The sequence below is a fragment of the Taurulus bubalis genome (assembly GCF_910589615.1).
Source record: "Taurulus bubalis genome assembly, chromosome: 4".
Classification (NCBI taxonomy): Eukaryota; Metazoa; Chordata; class Actinopteri; order Perciformes; family Cottidae; genus Taurulus; species Taurulus bubalis.
This window is the reverse complement of record NC_136592.1, coordinates 7,852,210-7,871,579: the sequence shown is the minus strand read 5'-3', so window position 1 is coordinate 7,871,579 and position 19,370 is coordinate 7,852,210. Positions and strand designations below refer to the sequence as shown.

General features: G+C 43.6%; 1 protein-coding gene across 1 annotated transcript; it reads right to left on the bottom strand.

The window, feature by feature from the left end:
- Window positions 1-3,925: 3,925 nt before the first annotated feature.
- LOC306735823 (coiled-coil domain-containing protein 81-like) lies at window positions 3,926-19,056 on the bottom strand (the record flags this gene model as incomplete). The annotated part of the gene is made up of 16 exons (XM_079217383.1): window positions 3,926-4,938; window positions 5,078-5,203; window positions 5,300-5,409; window positions 5,972-6,082; window positions 6,750-6,828; window positions 6,910-7,079; window positions 7,482-7,580; window positions 9,358-9,504; window positions 9,806-9,899; window positions 10,188-10,299; window positions 11,439-11,610; window positions 11,691-11,765; window positions 11,855-12,039; window positions 18,454-18,607; window positions 18,777-18,838; window positions 18,981-19,056. The coding sequence occupies 16 exons, from the start codon at window positions 19,054-19,056 to the stop codon at window positions 4,800-4,802; spliced, it is 1,911 nt and encodes a 636-aa protein (XP_079073509.1). The 3' UTR covers window positions 3,926-4,799.
- Between the last annotated feature and the right edge of the window lie 314 nt (window positions 19,057-19,370).

Below are 19,370 nucleotides of genomic sequence, written 5' to 3'. Positions count from 1 at the left end.
TTAATTTTTTGTCAGTGAGAAAAATGTGATGGCAAACCTCAACTCATAGCTGCTCATTCTGTGTTTAAATATCCCCGCGGTGGACAATTGTGTCAATAAAGATCTGTAATCCTGCTCGTTCAGACTAACCGAGTTCCCTTTCTCGAGACATGTTTTTACATTCAGGTGACGATTTTTCCCACAGAGGGACTGTGGGTGCTTGTCCCGAACAGGGCTTTTTGTTGTGCTCTCAAGAGCCCCGCTTACAGCTGTTCAACATGTGGAGACATAACTGCGTAACTGTCCTCCACTTTGATCACCAGCTAGTCACTAACTTTGCTATTTGGTGCTTTGGCTGTGGCTCAGGGTCAGAGCGGGTTGATGGTTTGAACCTCACATCCTGCTTTCCAAACAGTAAAGTTGTGGAATGTAAAACTAAAACCAATGAGCTAAAATACTTTAAAACATTGAGCTGAGGGAAATGCAAAGTCATTCTCTGAGGGTTGAGCAGCACCTTTGACATTACGTAAAAATAATTAGATCTGTTTAAATTGACCAGTGTAGCTTTAAAGTGTCATAATTTAGGCCCTGAGCATCACACAGTGTTCAAAGTAAAAGTGTCTGAACGACACGAACATACAAAGACAAAGACAAAAATGTTCTCTGCTTACTTAATTTGAACCCTCTTGGTATTTTACATATCGGGTTTCCTTACAGCCGACGCACACAGCGTCGTCCCCCAGTAGAGTGTATACAGCTGATCATGTGCTGGTTGTCCCTCAAAAACTTGGCCCGCCTGCTCTCACAATGTGCTTGGTTCAAGGGAATTGTGCACGGGTCATTGTGGGATGGCGTGTGGGCAGGGTGGGAACATCTGGATCTGAAATGAAGCTCGAACACTAACTGTCAAAAAGCCAAATACAATCTGCCTGCCAGTAAAACTAGGATGAATATCCATTAGATCTACTGCCCCCCTCACTCTCTCACACACACACACACACACACACACACACACACACACACACACACACACACACACACACTAAAGGGAAAGGCCAAGGGAAAAGAGAGTGAAACAGAGGGTGTTCACTAAGTTTCACAAGTGCCCTTAATTTCACAGATTTCCTCCTGAGGAAATAAGGAAACGTTTGAGCCAAATGTATGAGGACACTTTTGTGGTGTTGCAGCGCAAATTTGCTCAGCCTCACGTAACCCCTCCATTGTCCATCAGTCATCATGTGCGTGACAAACAGTATGAACGATGTTGTCGTTGGTCTCATGCTGTCTGCTTCTCACGGGTGAGCATAGATGCCCCGTGAGGCAGTGTCCTCCACCCTCGGCTCAGACAGCATCAACCCAGCGAGCCTAATCGAAGACAACGATCCATGCGTCACAGTGGCACATTTGGTAATTACCAAAATGTCAAGGCCACGCCTCTTTTTGGGGGATTAGAAAACCCCAAGATCCTACAAATTTGTGTCAAAACTCAGACTACACACAAGTTTGTGTGCATTTATTTATTGTTAAACAAACCCTTGATTTAAAGACATGTGTAATCATTATTTTGTGACTTGCAACACCTTAATAAATTAAGGTTAAATTCGTCTCCCCCTGTTGACAACCGAACACTTGATCTGAACTTGGTCACTTTATTATTCACCTGGTGCAATATTACGTGCAATACGTTTAAGGACTTTTTGTTTATATTTACTTTTCTATTCAGTCTGTACATTAATATTCTACTGTTTTACTCCTTATTTATACTACTTGTTTCTATTTTATTATTCTTTCATTCACTTGTGAGCAATGCTGCTGTGATCCTGTAATTTCCCTACTGAGGGACTAATAAAGGATTATTTTATCTTATCTTATCTTCAAGTACATGAATAATAACCATAAATATCTGATTGAATCCTGTCAGGCTAAGTGTTTTCTGTAAATAATGCAATTGAATGTGTTGTAACTCGGTTACGTTGTTAATTCTGTACACATCCATTGTACTTCTGTCCATCCGGGGACAGGGATCCTGCTCTGTTGCTCTCCTGAAGGTGTCTTCCCTTTTTCTCCCCGTTAAAGTTTATTTTTATTTTTTTCATCTTAAGGGAACTAATGCGATGCGAGCTTACTGGGTTAGTTTACAAAAAGATGTCGTTCCTGCGGCTCTCTATTGCCGGTATGATGTACACGCAACTAAAGGAGTAGCTCAGTCACCAGATTTTGATTTTGAGTCCTAAATCCTCAGTATTTAATTCAACCCTCAAATCCGAGAGACCACCGAGGAGCAAACAATAAAAAACAGATTAAAGCATGAGTAGCTTTTGTGACATTTCAACTAATAGTTGTGGGTTGTTCAGAATTTAGAGGGAATCCTAAAAATGAAACACTTTTGCCCTCCTTTGAGCACAAGCCCGAACACCAGCATGCCAACATGTTCACTCCCTCAGTCCGTCAAGGGTCGATCTCTTGCAAGTCCAACTGAGTTTCCAGAGGATTGCAACATCACTGAAGGGGAAGTCATATTAAACCACGTGTAGAACACACCACAATACTTAGCAGGGGACGGGTGGGTGAGGGATGCCTCACTCACTAGATTTGGTATATGACCGTGTCTCTGACTCTTGTATAAATTTCCCCATGCATATCTCATAAGGTAATTTTTTACAAGCTTATACACATATGTACCCTCACCCCCACAAGGAATTTAAAGTACTCCTGTGACTTGCAGTGAGGCTGCAGCAGTCATTTATTGCACAGAAACCAGTTTAATAGCTTGAAGGTGGGTCCTGTTCTGGATCACACTTCTCTTTTCTGGGTTACACAGCATGCACTGTGAGGTCCGTTTCTGTACCACAACTTGCACTCACACATGTTTTAGTCCACACACACACACACAATCGGTCCGTCAGTGAATAGATTAATCATCCGGAGCGCGTGGGGCCGTTAATTGTGCATCTGTTTTGATACGAAGACCTTGAAAATGCACCCATGAGCTCATTAAGTGAGTTCTGGTTCACAGAGAACTGGGACTACAGCCAGAATGATATTGTCATGATCCTGCTACACATTCATCATCTATAGAAATTCCTCGCTGCATGAACACATCCTCCCATATCAAAGCCACACACCGTCTTTCATCCTCATCTTGTTTCCCTCACTTTTTCTCTTTGCTCCAATTTGTCTTCAACCTATAATGACTTGTAAAGAAAACACACAATGATTTGTAATGTTTTGCATTATCGTTCCTTCTATCCCTGCAGTCCTCACAAACTTGGGGCCCATGTTGGGGCCCTCTTGCTTTTCATCTCTCTGTAAGTTATGTACTTCTCTGTATGTTTGCCTACTGTAGCATATACAACTTCCCCCAACACTTGTCGGGGTCAGGTATGGGACAGCTGCCCTCAAAGTGTAATAACGGCCAATAGACAGTGTCCTTATTCTCTTCGCCACTATGCTGCACTGGGGGACATCAGCCATTTTTAAAGTGTCAGAATCTGACAAAAAACACTTTTTTTATGTTAGTTTTTCCTCAATCGCCTCAACTGTGAGTGTCACAACTATTTCATGTGATATCACAGCTCTACTGCATGTCTGCAAAAGGTAGTAACTCACCCAAAACATTCCGTCCATGTTTACAAATCTAGTTATTGTGTCAGTAAATTGGCTGCCAAAGTGAAACGATGTTTTATAGTTTAGAGTCCAATGTGAAAGAATTTTCGCATGAGTGCAATTGACCCCATTTCCATTTGTTTGAAAAACTAAAACTGAAATAAATTCATGTTCATTTAAATATGTATTTGTACTGTCTACAGGAAATTCATCTTTGATCTTTCAGATAAAGTCATAGACAATGAACCAGCAACAATGATAAAAACCCGCTAAAATTCAGTAAAAAAACACAGCCTCTCTGTATGCAACATTTATTTGTTGTAACTGAATGTAATCCGGGTTTACAAAGTACTTCAATGCATTGACTTCTACCAACGTGCTAACTACTATAGCTAGATGTGATTAGCTTCTACAATTATACACAGGGTCTCTTTGCTAGGGTATCTAGGCAGTTGCCAGGACAGTTTACCGACTATAACTTGTATTTGGCAAACACAAACTAAAAGTTCAGTACAGATCTTTACACCCAATCTTCAAAGGGAACAGATCTGAACTGAGCTGAATAAAGTGCTGCGCTCCATTTACCTCAGAAGTCTGAGCTGGGGATGACGTCACACAGAGGTCATCAACCTCCCACTAGAAGTTGTAAAACGTAATGTTCTCTGCTCCAGCCATGTTAGCCATGTTAGCCATTGTTAGCGATACCGGTTGATAACATTGTGATATGTCGGTATTTTGCGCATACAAAAAACGTTGCAACATGTCTGCAGATAGAAGTTGGACAGCACTGTGTTCGGCTGATCTATTGAAACACAAATAAGTCAGAAGCACTCACAAACAGTATTTCACACAGCTTTTTTCTGTAGATGCACGGAGCAGCCATCTTGGATTTTGAGGTTGGGGTTGATGAGGTTTGCCTGAATTTCCGAGTCGGAAATCTGAATTCTAGTGGTGTTCCCATTGAAATTTCTGACTGGGAACTCAGAAATTCCGAAAGACCAAAAACAACCACATTACATTCTAGGGAAAATAAAAGTACAACAAACAGGAACTATGCCCAGACAAAAAGAGAAAGAATACATCTCACATTAACTCAGCCGATGAAAGTAGACAACGTATTATTTAAATCTGAAGTGACTGTCACATGATGAGGTATTGTTTAGGTTCTGAGGTATTGATGTTGAAGTTGTAGCTGCTGTAGGCTACACTGTTCGTCAGATCATGAATTGTGAACCAGAGAGGTATTGAGAGTCCTTCCAGATGTTGGTCTCTCCACAGTTGGTGGTCCTCCTCTTACACTGGCAGCAGTGCCTGTACTGTGCCAGTTTATCGACCAGGAGCTCACCAGCAGACCTGACCACAGGGAGACAGAGTGAAGTATGTAAATACTTTCAGGTCGGTCAGTAAGTGTGAGAACGGTTAACTCGTGATTATATAAATAGATGTAAATGTGTGAGCGAATGATGGCGGAGGTGATCCCTCATCCACAGACCTCAGGAAGCGCCTCTCCTCTTCCTCTCGCTGGTGTTTGAGCTTTGCACTGCGACTCCATTCGCCCTCCAGTGACTTACTGATGTCCCGCTTCTTCTCGAAGCGATTGATGCGGCCCATTATAAACCTGGACAGGAACCATACCAGAGAGAGACAAACAACCATTGTTTCCCTTTATCCTCATTGTTATCCATTTCTTTCATTCCACCCTTCCTTTACTCACTCCATTTTGTTGTGTTTGAGATCATCTCTCTCTTTCTTCAGCTCTGCTTGGCGGCTGTGTAGTTCTTCCTTCTTCCGCTCAGTGGCAGCACTGAAATTTACTCGGAAGAGCTGCCAGTAGAAATACATATATACAGTACATACATATATAAAATAACTTAACGTCAATATAAAGTGAAGCAATTTAAAAACAAGACTGACAATAACAGGACTGAGAATATGTGTATAGTATTTACATGTTATGCTTCAACTTCACAGCATTTCTGAAGGAAATACACTTTTACTCCACCACATTTAGCTAATATCTGTAGTATATTTGCAGATTACTATTTTAGGTGCAAAACATTTGATCAACAAATATCGGATGCATTTATAAAGTTGAAGCCATTCTATAATATATATACTATTTAGCTACATATCAAATAGCTGCAACCTGAAACTGCTTATTGAATGTTATTGCATCAATAATATTATTATTTATTATGTATTTGTATTAATTGGTATGGCTACTTTTACTTAAATAAAGCATCTGAGTACCTATTCCACCACTGCAAAAACAAAAACCAATGCAGATACTTTTAATTGAACAATAATGACTTTGATTATTTCTCATGGCTACACAAGGCCAACAATGAAAAGTAAGATTCATAGCAGCAATAACAAACAGGTTGACCTTCTGTGCCCTCTCTCGACCTTCCGCGTTGTTGGCTGCTGTCTCGCAGCGGTTGAACCCGGAGTTGTCAGCTTGGCACTCTGGAGGATCTGTGCACTTCTTATCTCCGACCTAAAGGACAGAACAGACACATTGTAATTGTAAGGTGACCTTTGAGCAGACTATAAGGTCAAAACTAAGCCAAATACAAAATGTGAAACCCCCAAAAGATGTTGCAAAATTCTGGAAACCATATTCTCCCTGAAATAAAATATGTAACTTTTATTTTGAAATAGGCATACACAATACCTGCATATGCTTAACATAGGACACATGCATCATTTCGGTCCATCAAAAGAGCAGCTGGTTAGGATTCAAGTCCACAGATATTCCCCAAACCGTCACTGACTACATCCACTTCTTATATAGTAGACTCTATGCAAGTATGCCGATGGAGCTTAACGTGTCTCGAATGCTTTACTTGGTTTGTCTGCACTGGTGCCCTTGACCTTTCTTTGACCTACAACCTTCCTCAACCTGAAAAGCACAGTAAGTTCAGTCTTCTTCTCAAGAATTATTCAAAACTTTACTTACTTCTAATGTTGACTTGAAAGCTATTTTGATAGATTCTCTGAGCAATTGATTAGCTGTGAAATAACTGTTCAACAAAACATGTGAAGTACTTTTACTCACTTCCCTCGCCATATTGTCACTGGTGACCATTGTGTTAGTTTACAAACAAAAAGTATTTGCACCAACATCCTTTTGCAAAAGTCAACTTTGTGAAGTATTTTCTTGCCTGCGTGTCCAGAGCCCTCTTGTAATGCGTAGTTCTCTCGTGTTTCTGCTGGAGCTGCTGAGCCTTCTGCAAAGCTACCCTAGAACACACACACCGGGTTACACTTGTTATCATAACAGATCATTATTTGAATTTCCCGAGCAGTACAGCTGTTACTCACTCCTGGACCAGCTGCACCTGGTCTAGACGCTCCAGCAGCAGACGGTTCTGCCGGTCTCGAGCCTCATGGTGCCGTCGGGTCTCCATCTGGCTCTGAAGCTCGTTCATGTAGCGATGCTGCTGGACCCTCCTGGCAGGGGTGAAGGGCCGAGCCGGGAAGACGAATGAAGTCTAAACACATTTTAACCAGCCACCACCGTTACACTCAAAACATGCAGTTGTTAAATGTGATTTCATGTTTAAATGTCATAATTCTTCAGCTATTCATGAACTCAACCCGTATTTTTTATACAAATTAGGGTCCGTTTTTTTTTCTGCAATAGCCTTTCAATGTATTTACATTCTGGCCATGATTGTTCACCAAAAAATGTGAATACTAAACAAGACATAGCCATTTTGATCACTTTTACTTTGACCTGCTGTTGAGTGGGAAACTGTTAGTGCCGTATGCAGTTTGTTTGGCTGCAATGTAACAGATACAAAAGTTGCTTTTCTTTTCACAAACTCGCTGCTCAAAGAGTTTTACCTACCAGGATGGAAGTCTTACAACTGTAAATAGCAAGTTCTACTCACAGGGAAGAGAGGGCAGCAAGTCTTCTCTTTCTTCTCTAACATTTGCAGGTTGAATGTAGCAACCTGCTTTGCATGCTTACGTTGCTCATTCAGCTTCTCCTGCCAGACGAACACACAAAAGCACAAGCCTTGTATCATCATGGCTGACTGAATCAGCAAAGACATTGAGAGCATGAGGCTCTCCAGGGTAAAAAGTTAACTTTTTCAGAGGGCTGTTTTATGGATCCATGAAATAATATTGGAGAAAACATCATGCAAAGCACTTCCAGTTGTTTCATTTTGAATTTTAATGTCCCAAATGTCCCACACCTCTTCCCTAGTGCCGTAAAGAGGATGAAGCAGTTTTCTCAGCTCTTTGGCCCCAACCAGTCTGGAACCACTCTTAACGATCAATTGTTGAGATGTTTTTTATGGTTTGTGTTTTTATTGCAGATTTTCTTGACATAATGGTATGAGTGTACTTCTGTACTCAGCCTTGTGAAACCAACAGTTTTGATGTTTCCTGATCCCTTTTTTCTCTCTCAGAAACCACAAAAAAATCCCCAGAGCACTCACACATCACCTTCAGTAACCCACAGCAGATGGTATGAAATAGGTGTTCATTCTTTTTAATAGATTTTTCAAATGTAGCCTTCTAAAGCGCTCTCCCACTTGACCTGCACAATCATAGCTTCATGTAGCTTACGTTGGTCTTTGAGTCGGTCTGGACTGCAATATCTCAACAACATTGATTATTTAATTCCTTCATGTTACCATCAGGATTCACTCAACTTTTCATCAAGTGCCATCAAGAATGTTGTTCCACAATTATTTGATTTATGATTAAATACTGGCAAAACTAGAAAGGTACACAGACAGTTGTGTCTGTAACGACCACTGGTGATCGTGTTATTGATTGAATACAACTCACAGTTGTCTAACCCCCCATCTTGACATTAATGGGCTGTAAAACATTGTTAAATACATTTCATTCAATGTGGCGCTGAATGAGTTGACGTAAAATACATCGGCAAAAACAAAAATTGCATTTCGCAGGTCTACTGGTAGTTCTGTTAGCTGATATCCGTTAGCAAAACAACCCATCCAAAACACTAAAAGTAAGCGAATTGTTTTCTGTCACTGTGTCTAGCGGACGGTGATGCACTCAGCTGTGTTATTACTAGCGGCAATGAGCAGGCAGTCACTGGCAGTACAAAACAGGCAATAAGAGGAGTTTTGAGAGAGAGTGAGTCACCGCAACAACAAGAGGTCCTTGAGCATGGCGCCATAACTGGCCAGTCACAATATTAAGCAGTTTGCTGCAGCCAAATGTGAGATAAGACGTGGACAGACAAAGAGGTGCACGACCACGCAACATTCTCCTGGCAAAGATGACTAAGCACATTCCTATCTGCTTCAGCTGTACAAAACAGCTGTCAGTTAATTGCCAAATGTTAGCACGCTTAAGAGGTTGAACTTAGTTGTGAGGTGTGTCTGTATAAGCTTTAGTTTTCAGATAGTATAGATGAATTTTAGAGGCGTAATTGCATGCAAAGTAAATGGAAAGACTTGGTCGCAAAGTTGCCCGTGGCTCTGCAAGTTGAAAGTATAACAACTTGTGCTTATCCAGTTGCTTTATGAGTCTGCTTCATAAACGTACAGAGACGAGAGGAAAGAGGAGAAAGACTGGAGGGAAATTCCAAAAAGGAAATGACTTGTGGGTGAGCTGAACAGAAACACACAAGAAGACAACGCATTCCAACAGATACAGTCTGTGTGTCTGTTGTTTGTAGCCTACAGCTAACGTTGGTGCAGTCAAATTTGTGTTTTTTGTTGTTGTCTGAACACACACTTGTTCAAACACACTAAGTGCACACATGCATGCACACGCACACACCTGTTCTTCGTGCATGTACTGCTGGTCTCTGAGTTGTTCCTTCAGCAGTAAGAGTTTCTCCTGAGCTCTCTCCTCCGCCTGCTGCTGCTCCCTCAGGTAGACTGGAACATTTCTTTGGGCCCGCTGCATGCACAGGTAGCACAGTTCCTACGACGACAAGACGATGACAGTGATTAATCAGTAATGTACACATATAGCTATTTACACGCTGTGTAATATAAATACTTTGTAGGTAATGCCTTGCTTGGGTTTTATATTATATTCAGATTGTTATCACCGCTCCCTCAACAGAGACACACCCTATCTTAAAAGCAATACAGCTTTACATCATTATTTTGTCAAGCAACATTATACTCAAACGCTCATATCAATAAAAACCTAATTCCAATACATCTCCTTTCGGTCTTACTTCCCAAGCACGTACACGCCTTCAGTACACAGTACACACCTGTCCAGCGCGGGTGTGGCCAGAGCAGCTGATGGTCACGTGAGGCTTCTCCAGCTTGGGACTGACCTCTGGTGGAGTGAAGGAGGTGGTGGGCCTGAGAGTGGAAACAGATTATTTACCATAGTGCGTGCGTGCGTGCGAGAGTGAGTGTGAGGTGATGACAAAGGAGGAATCTGTCCCACAGGTAGTTGTGCATCATTAATGGAGCTGGAAGCTGCCTCGGGGCAGTAACAATATAAGACCACCACAGAGCTCTCAGCTCACACTATCTCATCTACCTGCAAACAAGAGATCTGTGCACTGCAAACTGAACCCTGTGTGTGTGTGTGTGTGTGTGTGTGTGTGTGTGTGTGTGTGTGTGTGTGTGTGTGGGTTGTTGTACTTGTCTGTGGCCTCCATGGGGGGTTTTGGATTCAGTTCTTCAAACAGGCTGACAGCTTTCATCTTGGCAGGCTGCAGTGGCTGATGGGACTTGGATTCTCTCTGTTGGGGAACTTCTGTAGAGACACACAACACTCTGAGTGGGTTCAACGTGACTATAAGTGCACTTCATACAACAGCACCAGATCTATCGGTATTCAGTCTAGACTCAACCTCTTCTCAATTCAGTTTTTTTAGCCAGCAGTCATTTTTTTTGGAAGAATTCTCAAATCTCTTGTGGCTGTAATGAACGTTCTATCGTGCAGTCAGCTCAGAAGAGGCATCGCCATATCTAAAGGAATTCAAAGCATGTACTCTGTCTTCACTTAGTTGTTTGGTATATGTTCACTTTTAACCGACTGTTGCAATGCAATAGTATAGTCCAACAGTGACATTTTTGCGGTGTAACGTTGCAAGAGAGATCTAAATGAAATCTTTTGCATTTGATTGGATTATTTAAAAGTGGGTCATTAGACTCATTAAGCTTTAAACCTTATCCAGTCTTGTATAATCCAGCTGTTTATCAAGGCTATCCATTCATAAACACTGGCTATCACAAACCCCATTAAAAGGAACAGCTTGAGTCGTTTTAGATAACGTGAGAACCTGAACCTGTGAGTCCACAGCTTAAAGGAACAGCTTGATATTTTTCAGAAATATGTATTTGCTTTCCTGATGAGCGTTTGTGGAGTAGATCAACACCACTCGCTGTGCGATAAATATGAAGCTGCAGCCGGTTAGCTTCGCATAGCATAAAGACTGAAAGTGGGAGAATACATCTGTTTGTACAAAAACCTCCTCGAGTCGTAACCATGAGGTTGCCAGAGACTCCAGAAAGCCACTGGTACAAACAAAAAAACACTTTGGCACATAATTCCATGTAAAACATGTCATTTTTCCACATTGTTTTTCTGTACAGATTAAATGCGTGAGATATATTGTGTTCATTTGTGAGTTTGGAAATGCAGTAGGTGGATCCCAAAATGACGTTGATAACTACTTCCCCGAACACATTACATTTATAATAAATGTGAATGAACCTCATTTCCACATCATGTTTATTCCAGCTTGTCTAGCCAACAGTGAGGAACAGATATCCTTTTCCTTTTCTACAAGATTTCAAAGGATTTGGATTTGATCCAAAGTTTCATTTAGATTCATTAAAGTGCTATCAAACCCCAAATTGTCAGCCTTGTGCCAAAAGCGCTTTCACCTCCTGCATTCCTCTGGTCTGGAGCTGGTGACAAGCCCCATACGTCTTTGTCCCCAGCTTTGTTGTCTGGCTGAGGAGAGCAGACAGTTGGCAGGGTGACGGGGTTGGCAGTCGGTGGCCTCTGAAGCCTGGACAGGCCACCAGACAGTAAAGAGACACTGCTCCCAGGTCTCTGCAGGGAGAAAGTACAGGTGTTCTGCACCAATACACACATTATACACTCTAACATGCAAACACGTGCTTTATACTCACGTTGTTAAACGCTAACAGCAGCCGACCACTTCCATCCATCGCGTTAATAAAAGCTCTGTTGAACTTCATCCGCACCTTTGAATAACATCAGAAGAGATTACGTTTAGCAGGAAACCAGCTGTCATCGTTCCACTAGAAGAAATACAGATGAGCAGGCGAGCCACCTTGTTGTTATTGAAGGACAAAACTCCAATTCCCTGGAAGGTGAGGAATATGTTTTGTTCGGAGGCCAAAGCTCTGAGGAGGAGAAGAAGAGTTTCTCTAACGCAGCCCTCCACGACGTCTCGGCTGAAAGGAGTCTCTTGTGACACCGCTGCAAAGTTCAGTTGCACCACTGGCAGGTGTGTTGCTGCCAGGGACACACACAAACCTATATTATGATATTGTAAGCGACGTGGGTTTATCAGTAGGAATAAATCAGTCCAACACGTTCTGGGTTTTCCTCATCACTTTAGTCAACCCACTCCACATTATAGCCTACACTCCTCTTCTTCTCCCTCACTTTACCCTCTCACCTCCAGACGCCCGAACAGCGCCGACTAGTGGTCATAACTAATACATGTAATTAAGTTTACATCATACAATTTCACTCTTACACATCTCCCCGCCTTACAAAAGAAGCGTCCTCGCTTCAAAATAACTGCATTTATACTGTAGGTAAACTTACCTAACTAAATACCAATAAAACAGGTGATGGTAATAAACAGGAGTAACAGTAAGGGTTATAACACAGAACAGCATACTTAAATTCTCTTTTTTTTTATGTCCATAACAGTCTTTCCCAGTACATGTTAACATGCTGTTAATCCACCAGCAGGAGAGAAAAAAAAAAAAGTTTAGACCACAGTTCCATAACGTACTCGGGGACGCACACAGCGGCCGAACTTGGTCTTTATTCCTTCGAAAGGCAGTACTAGCGGAGACAGTCCACTGGTAGATTCTGTGGAAGTATTGTGTCCCACAGGTGTTGTGGTAGTGGCAGCCCCTTGAGATGGAGGACACACATGAGTCCGAGCCCTATCTGGAGGCACAGAGCATCTTGGTGTGGCTGGGCTCCAGAAAACATAAGGTCTGGAGCCTGAGAGTGCAGTAGGCAGTGAGTGGCCTGAGCTGTTTGCTGCTGTAGACCCTCCTACAGGTACAGGCGGATCTTTCCCATCTGACCAGGCAGAGCGATAAGGTTTCAGGCGGTTGTAGTGAATGACCTTTGGCTTAGCTCTCGGATCCCGCTGGTCTAACAGTTCATAGTCCACTCCGATGTCACCACTGCCCGAGCCCAACCTTCGCAGTATTTTGAACGGGCCCGACCACTTAGGTGACAACTTTTGTCTAGCAAGGGCTGGAAGGTCAACCCACACCAAGTCACCCGGCTCATAGGCTGAGTGTTTCATCTGACGATCATAGTAGTGCTTTTGTTGAGCACCTGCTGCCTCAATGTTTTGTGCAACAGAGTGAAACGCAGCACACAGTCTCCTTACAATAGAATTGGCATATTCACTCGGAGTACCTGGAGTGGCATTTGAAACTCCTGGGGAGTCCCCAAGCAGGACATCAGCAGGCAGACGGGCTTCTCTACCATGTGCCAGAGAGAAAGGCGTGTGTTTGGTGGACGAGTGAACACTGGTGTTATATGCAAATTCAACCTGTTTCAGGTGGTCGTCCCATTCACCTCCTGTGGTGTGGAGGTATTTTGCCAACTGGTCCTTGATAGTCCTGTTTGCCCGTTCCACCATGCCATCTGACATGGCATGATATGGGGATGTCCGTGTTTTGTGTATTCCCAGGCGGAACACAGGTCTTTGACAAGATCCGATTCAAACTGACGGCCTTGGTCAGTATGCAAACTTTGAGGGACACCGTGGTGGCTGATGTAATCTTCAAACAAACATTTAGCCACAGTGGTTGCTCGTTGATCAGAAAGTGCATACAAGTTGAGGTACTTTGTAAAATAGTCCATTACAACAAGTACATATCGATTACCACGGTGAGTAAGTGGCAACTCCGTCAGCTCTGCTGCAATCTTCTCAAACGGCCGAGATGTGATTATGTTTTGCATAGGGGCCCGTTGGTGTGGCGTTTGTGGTCGCCGCGCTTCACAGGCTGTACATTCAAGGCACCATTGAGTTATGTCACGTGTTATGTGAGGCCAATAGCATCTGGCATGTGCCCCATGCAATGTCTTCTGCGCACTGAAGTGTCCAGAGAGTGAGTGACCATGTAATGTTTGGAATACCTCCTTCTGCAAACTACTGGGGACTACAGTCTGTAAAACAAGGTCACTTGGTGGAGGTCTGACTCTGCGACATAAGAGACCATCAACAAGGCGGAGCTTAGGAAACTCTCGCCAATACTCTCTCATTTCTGGTGAGGCTGCTTTAACGTTCGAAAATGGCGGCCTACTGTCAGTCAAGTCAGTGGTTGAAATCTGTGACTCTGCCTTGTCTGTTTGAGTGTGAATTGAAACAAATCTCACCTGATTGGCTGCAACCATAGTGGTAGGGGTGGTTTCTCCAGCTGTCAGGGGACGACGGGACATAGAATCAGCATTGGCGTGTTTAGTTCCTTGTCGATATTCAATTGTCCATTCATAGGGGTCAATTTCCAAAGCCCACCTTGCCCTGCGACCTGTAGGATCACAATCCAGAGGCATCTTCCTCAAGGAAAGAAGGGGTTTGTGGTCTGTGATGATGCGAAAGGGTTGGCCTGTTAGATACTGGCGAAAGTGCCGGATGGACCATACGATAGCCCACAATTCCCTGTCAAATGTAGACCACCGTTTCTCTGTTTTTGTCAAAACACGACTGCCATAAGCAATGACATTTTCCATGTTATCCCCATTCACCTGAGATAGAACGCATCCAATGGCTGTGCTGGATGCATCTGTGAAGAGCAGAAACTCATGTGAGAAATCTGGATAGGAGAGGATGGGTGTGTCACACAGAGTATGACGGAGGCTTTCAAATGCGCTCTGTTCAACCTCAGTCCATAGAAATGTCTTTCCTTTTTGAGTGAGAGCATGCAGGGGCTCTGACATTTTTGCAAACTCATAAATGAAACGCCGATAATAAGAGCACAGCCCAAGGAATGCTCTGACTTCAGTAGGGTTTTTGGGAGCAGGCCAGTCTCTCACTTTTTCAATGTTTTTTGGGTCAGGTTTTAGTCCTGCAGGTGAGACGACATGTCCCAAAAATGTCACTTCTTGTACTGCAAAACTGCATTTTGAGGGTTTAAGTTTGAGATTAGCGGCTCTGAGGCGATCAAACACCTCTCTCAAATGCTGAAGATGGATGCTGAAACTGGGGCTATACACAATAATGTCATCAGGGTATACTAGACATGTTTTCCATGAGAGACCTTGTAACACCAGCTGCATTAGATGTTGGAAAGTGGGCGGTGCATTTACCAAGCCCATTGGCATCATACAAAACTGGTAAAGTCCTCGTCCTGTTGTGAAAGCAGTCTTTGCTTTGTCCTGTTCCTCGAGCTGCACCTGCCAATACCCAGATGAGAGATCCATCGTGCTGAACACTGCTGAGCCTCTGAGTGCATCCAGGGTGTCGTCTGTTCTGGGCAAAGGGTGTGCATCTTTTACTGTGACTGCATTCAAGCCTCTGTAATCTACACAAAATCGCCATGTGCCATCCTTTTTTCTGACCATCACCACAGGTGCTGCCCAAGGGCTGTTACTCATTTCCACGATTCCTTTTTCCAACATCTCCTCGACATGTGATTGGATCAATGTTTGCATTTTCGGAGAAGTACGATATGCACGCTTCCTAACTGGAGGGTGCATCTTTTGTGTAGATGTTATGTTTGACCATGTCTGTATTACCAAAGTCTGTGCTGGTTTTACTGAAGACATCATGGTAAGACGAGAGCAAGTTGTGTAGGTCGGAACTCTCTGCATTGGTCAGATCTCCACACTTGATATCAATAGGCAGCTTGGTTGGCTTGGTGACATTAGTTGGTTGGCTGGATGGCTCTACTGGGCAGGTGAACACATTACATACAGGAGCTGAATCCTCACTTATGTCAGTGTCTGACACTGGAGTAAACTGTCCTAACTGCAGACCTGAATGTAGTACCATAGGGGTGGGTGTGGGGTTGATGATGCGCACAACAGTACAGCCATTTTCAGCAATAGACAGTGTGCGGGCAACTGCCACACCATCCATATCTGGTTGCCGGGGTTCAAGGCAGCCACTGTAACTGCTCGTAAGGCCTGCATTGATTACAGGGGAAATCAGGGCAACTTTGCAAATCATTTCACAACGTGGGGGAATAGTTATGTTCTCCATTATTTGTGCTGTACAACTAGCAGATGCCAGATCACTTCTTCTAAGTAGGGGCAGGACCTCATTACCTAGATAGCATAGCCCTCTCCCCATGTCTAAAATAACATTGTGAGGAGTGAGAAAGTCACAACCTAATATAAAGCCTTGAGCTACATTTCTGATGACGTGTACTTCATGTTGTAGAGTTTGAGACCCCAGCTTAAAGGTGACATCTACCATACCTAATGTATCCAAGCTTTGGCCAGTCACAGCTTGTGACATAATGAACTTCTTTTTTATTGTTTTTTTTTGCCAGAGAAGGCATTGACATTTTGGTCCGCTCACTTATAAATGAGATTGTAGAGCCTGTATCTAGCATGACGTGCATATCAGTGCCTTCAACATTACCATTTACATAGGAGGTGACAGCTTTACTTACAGTGGCGTCAGTCAGGGGAATTTTTATATCTGTAACCCCACTAGGGGTTGTCTGTTGTCGGATGTTGTCTGTTATTTCAGTGTGGCCGACCTCTGGGGCTTCCAGGGGAGCAGCTGATGGGTGCCCCGCATCATCAGCTAATGTCCGTTTCCCTGTTCCAATCTACCATGATCTTTGTAATCAGTGTTGGTGGAGCACTGCTGGCCTTTGTCTTCATACTCTTGGAATGACACATGTCTGGGAGAAGGACTTGGGCTACGGCGACGCGAGTCATAGCGGTGTCTGCTGGGAGAAGTTTGTCTCCATCTCCTTTCCCCATGGGGGTCACAGGCATGGGCTGAATAGTGAGCATCTCTGTAAGGCTGTCGGTACCGGTCAGGTTCTCTGCGGGTGAAATCCTGATGGTGACGGTTTACATGAGGGTAACGTTCCGGAGAAGAATGATGTGAACGTGAATATCTGGATGGGGAATGCCCATAGCCTGAGCTCCATGCATTTGTGGGTCTATCTGGGCTCCTCCCATGTGGTGAGGGTGATCTACGAGGACGCACCTGCATGTTCCTTTCCACGTGGAGCCCACTACTTTGTTCATCCATCTTCAGTTTCAGAGCACTCAGATCATTACTTAAATATTTCACAGTAGTAGTCAGATTCTGGAGAGCTTTTCTGAGTTCAGGGTCATTTTCACCTACTGAATTTACTGACTGCGTTGGCCCAACATCTCTGAATGTGACATTAGCTGGGGACACGGGCATTACCAATCTTGCGGCTTGACGAGCCCGCTCAGCTTGGGAGGCAACTTCACAAGCTTCGGTGAAAGTTTTCACTCCTCTTTCATGACACTTCACTTGAAGCTCTTGATCCAGGCAATAAAGCGAGACATTTTCATATACTCTGAAGCTTTATGTTCAAACTCAGGAAAAGCTTCTTTGACCAGCCTGCACACATCCGCAGCATAAACCTCCATTGCTTCATTAGGCATTCTTTGACGGGCATTAGGGAATGCTTGAAATTATGCTATTATATCCTTTTGGCCAAAAGCTGTCTGCAAATACCTCTTTGTTTCAGCAAAAGACCTCTGAGTTTCCCGAGGCAGATTATCCCAAACAATGAACAGTTCTGGCGGTAGTCTCGTCGGTAGCTCATCTGCTAACACGGTCCTCAAATCCACACCACTGTCCTCGTAACGGGCTTCTTGAATTACCTCGTAGCGGCGAATCCACAGTTGAAAAGACTCACGGCCATCGTTGTGAAAGGGCGGCGGTAAAGCAATGCCCCGTGGCGCTCTGCTGGACGGCGGCACAACTGGCGTTGGAGCTCCAGCTGAGCTCGTGATTCCTCATCAGACATGACGAGTTTTCTTCCTCCTCTTTTCTTTAGCTGTCGTACGGAACTAGACGACCCGGGAGACGGTTTCTAAACTCACTTGAAGCTAACAAGCGGAAGAGGAAAAAAAAAACAAATAAAATAACCACACTGATGGGGTAAAAGACTAGCTCGCTCACTGTATCTCAAGCTAAGCTAAGCTAGCGGGTAGCGTCGTTAGCCTTTAGCTTCAGCTACTGACAAAGTTGAGCAGAATCCCAAGGGACGATATTCCACCAGTGTAAGCGACGTGGGTTTATCAGTCGGAATAAATCAGTCCAACACGTTCTGGGTTTTCCTCATCACTTTAGTCAACCCACTCCATATTCCAGCCGGCCCGTCCAGCCCCGTTTTCCCTCTCTCCTCTTCTTCTCCCTCACTTTACCCTCTCACCTCCAGACGCCCGAACAGCGCCGACTAGTGGTCATAACTAATACATGTAATTAAGTTTACATCATACAATTTCACTCTTACAATATTATAACAGTATGTCTTATTCTAAATACCTATCTATCACTCATAAGGAGCTGATTGAAAAGCAACGTTTTCGGGTTCTTTACTTTTCCGGATCTGCGTCGCTATATATTTGATCAATGTCTCCATCTTTTGTGTTGCTTTTGGGATGAGTTAGTGTTGACATAAATGCTCAGAAGCCATTTCTTCAACAACAACAAAACGTGCTCACCTGCGGCCAGTGGTCTGACCTGCTTTAACCCCAGAGACTGGACAAGCTTCCCAGCCATGAGGAAGATGGGTCGTTGGATCATTGTGTACTTGTTTCCTATGTCCAACTTCTGCTGAGAGAAGGTGAAGGTCCCCAATCCTGCCAGGTGGACCCCCTGTTGGATCAATCAATTATGGATGGAAAGATGGATTGATGGATGGATGGATGGATGGATGGATGGATGGATGGATAGATAGATAGATAGATAGATAGATAGATAGATAGATAGATAGATAGATAGATAGATAGATAGATAGATAGATAGATATATAGATAGGTCTAACCTTTTGTAAGGTCATCTGACGTTCAATGTAGGCAGATACGTCAGCCCATATACATTGTATATCTGAAAGAAAGAAAGAAACATGAAGTTTGGTTATATCGTGAGACGGAAACGATCGCGCACTTTATTCAACGTGTATACAGCAATTAGATAAACCGACAGTTGAATAAACAGTTTAACTTTAACAGGATGTCCTTGGTCTGACCGTGTCCAGAGAGCTGGGAGAGAGGAGGCAGAGTCCGCCCGTCCGCTTCTGACAGCAGCCGCAGGATGTCCGTCATCTCCGTTAAACCGTTTTAAAAAATCATCCGTGAAGTTTACCAAACTTCTCTCTGTGGCGTCCGTCTTCTGCCTGTTTAGCTGCAACCACCAGGAGAATGAGAGGAGCGTGTGAGAGCAGCGGTTGCCCGTAACAATGCGCGCGGTGGTCCGGGTTTCCAGCGCGGCGCAGACACACAACACAGCAGTTCAAGTTTCATCTTGTAGTTGTCAACATGATTGTGTTGGACACACGTCTGACAGATATTCAGAAGCCATACAAGGACATATGCAGGAGGGTTTCAGTGGACATAGTCAACTCCTGTTTATTTTAATA